The 1,829-nt window shown below is 46.7% G+C and overlaps 1 protein-coding gene across 1 annotated transcript in view; it reads left to right on the top strand.

Annotated features, from left to right (window-relative positions):
- The first annotated feature begins 242 nt into the window (after positions 1-242).
- The window catches only part of LOC129719931 (uncharacterized), a 25,146-nt gene continuing 23,559 nt past the window's right edge, over positions 243-1,829 (top strand). Inside the window, exon 1 of the mRNA XM_055671343.1 lies at positions 243-1,473. Coding sequence (XP_055527318.1) covers positions 243-1,473 — 1,231 coding nt within the window. The remainder of the gene's footprint in view (positions 1,474-1,829) is intronic.

Genomic DNA, 1,829 nt, shown 5'->3' with positions numbered 1-1,829 from the left:
GTAAATTACCAGCTTCCCTTAAATTGAGCTGGGCGCAGCATCGGAAAGGGCAGTCACATGTAAACTTGGCAGTTTTTAGCGATTTTATTTATTCTCTCGCAGAGGCAGCTAGCTCTGTCTCATTTCCCACCGTTTTACCTGACTTGGCACCGTCACGCAGCGAATTTCGCCACAAAAAGGGAAATACATTTTTGAACGTTCATTCGGAATCTACTGTACATTGTGAACCGAAACCAGATAAGATGTTGAAGCCATCGAAAGAGTCTGCGTCACAATTCGCGAAACAGGCGTGTATGGTTTGCAAAAATAGTTGCAAAACTCTGGATAGGTGTAAACAATTCCGGGAACTTCCGCGAGACGCTAAATGGACCGTAGTTAGAGAGTTCGGGCTTTGCCGCACATGTCTTGGCCAGCACAAAGGAAGCTGTAAGGCCAAACCATGTGGAAAGGATGGCTGTTCGTACCGACACCACGAGCTTTTACACAACGATCAAATCAGCGGTAGAGCAACGTCTAACAGTCAAAGTGAAGCTAAACCAGCTTCTCAACCGTTACCATGCAGCTCTGGTCAAAACTGCAACGTTCATAGAACAACGTCGAGTTCTGTGCTCTTCCGATACATGCCGGTAGTACTTTTTGGACCCAAAAAAGCTGTGCATACCTATGCCTTTTTAGATGAGGGCTCAGACGTAACATTACTCGATAGAGAGCTAGCAGACGAATTACAGCTGGGTGGGACAGTGAAACCACTATGCATCTGTTGGACAGGAGGAGCGCATCGCACCGAGAATAGTTCGCATGTTGTGAATCTGGAAATTGCACCGCAACATAATGAAACTAAACGATTTGCTTTACGAGATGTCCGCACTGTACAGCAGCTACTGCTACCATGTCAAACGCTGGATGTGGCTGAGCTTCAGCAGTTAGACCCTCACCTTAGAGGTGTTCCTATCAAGTCATTCACCAACATTCGACCGCGTATCCTGATCGGTTCGAACCATGGTTACCTGGGGCTAACGAGAAAAAGCCGTGAAGGAGTCCTGGGTCAGCCAATAGCCATGAAATCGCGTCTTGGTTGGACCATATGCGGTTCGATACGTCCTGATGCGATACCCAGTCCTTTTCAATACACGTTTCACGCACACGGGTGTAGCGAACAAACTGATGAGGATCTGCATCAAGCCGTGAAAGAATACTTCATTTTGGACAGTTTCGGAGCGGCCAAGACAGACAAAATACTCCGATCGTCCGACGATGAGCGAGCACAGTCCCTTCTAGAAACACTCACGCGCTTTAACGGCGAGCGATATGAGACTGGATTGCTTTGGCGATACGATGAGGTACGCCTCCCCAACAGTCGTGAAATGGCATTACGGCGCCATCAAGGGTTGGAAAAAAGAATGCAGAAGGATCCCCAACTAGCTACTGTACTAAATCAGAAAATCGCCGATCTCATAGCTAAAGGGTACGTTCGTAAGCTCTCTGATGATGAAACCACATATAATTTCGTCCCTGCCTGGTTTTTACCAATATTCCCAGTCACAAACCCGAACAAACCCGGGAAAGTTAGAATAGTGTGGGACGCAGCTGCTAAAGCATATGGAAAATCGCTTAATTCTGCACTGTTGAAAGGGCCGGATTTGTTATGCTCCCTCCTAGCGATTTTGCTACGATTTCGATTGCATACAATTGCAGTAACAGGTGACATACGTGAAATGTTTCACCAAGTGTTGATACGCGAAGAAGACCAACAATACCAGTGCTTCTTCTGGACAGACGAGAATAAAAACAACCTACTTCATGAGAGTAATGACATTTGGCGCATGCTG

Source organism: Wyeomyia smithii, chromosome 2 (assembly GCF_029784165.1).
Source record: "Wyeomyia smithii strain HCP4-BCI-WySm-NY-G18 chromosome 2, ASM2978416v1, whole genome shotgun sequence".
Classification (NCBI taxonomy): Eukaryota; Metazoa; Arthropoda; class Insecta; order Diptera; family Culicidae; genus Wyeomyia; species Wyeomyia smithii.
This window is presented reverse-complemented; position numbering and strand designations above follow the sequence as displayed.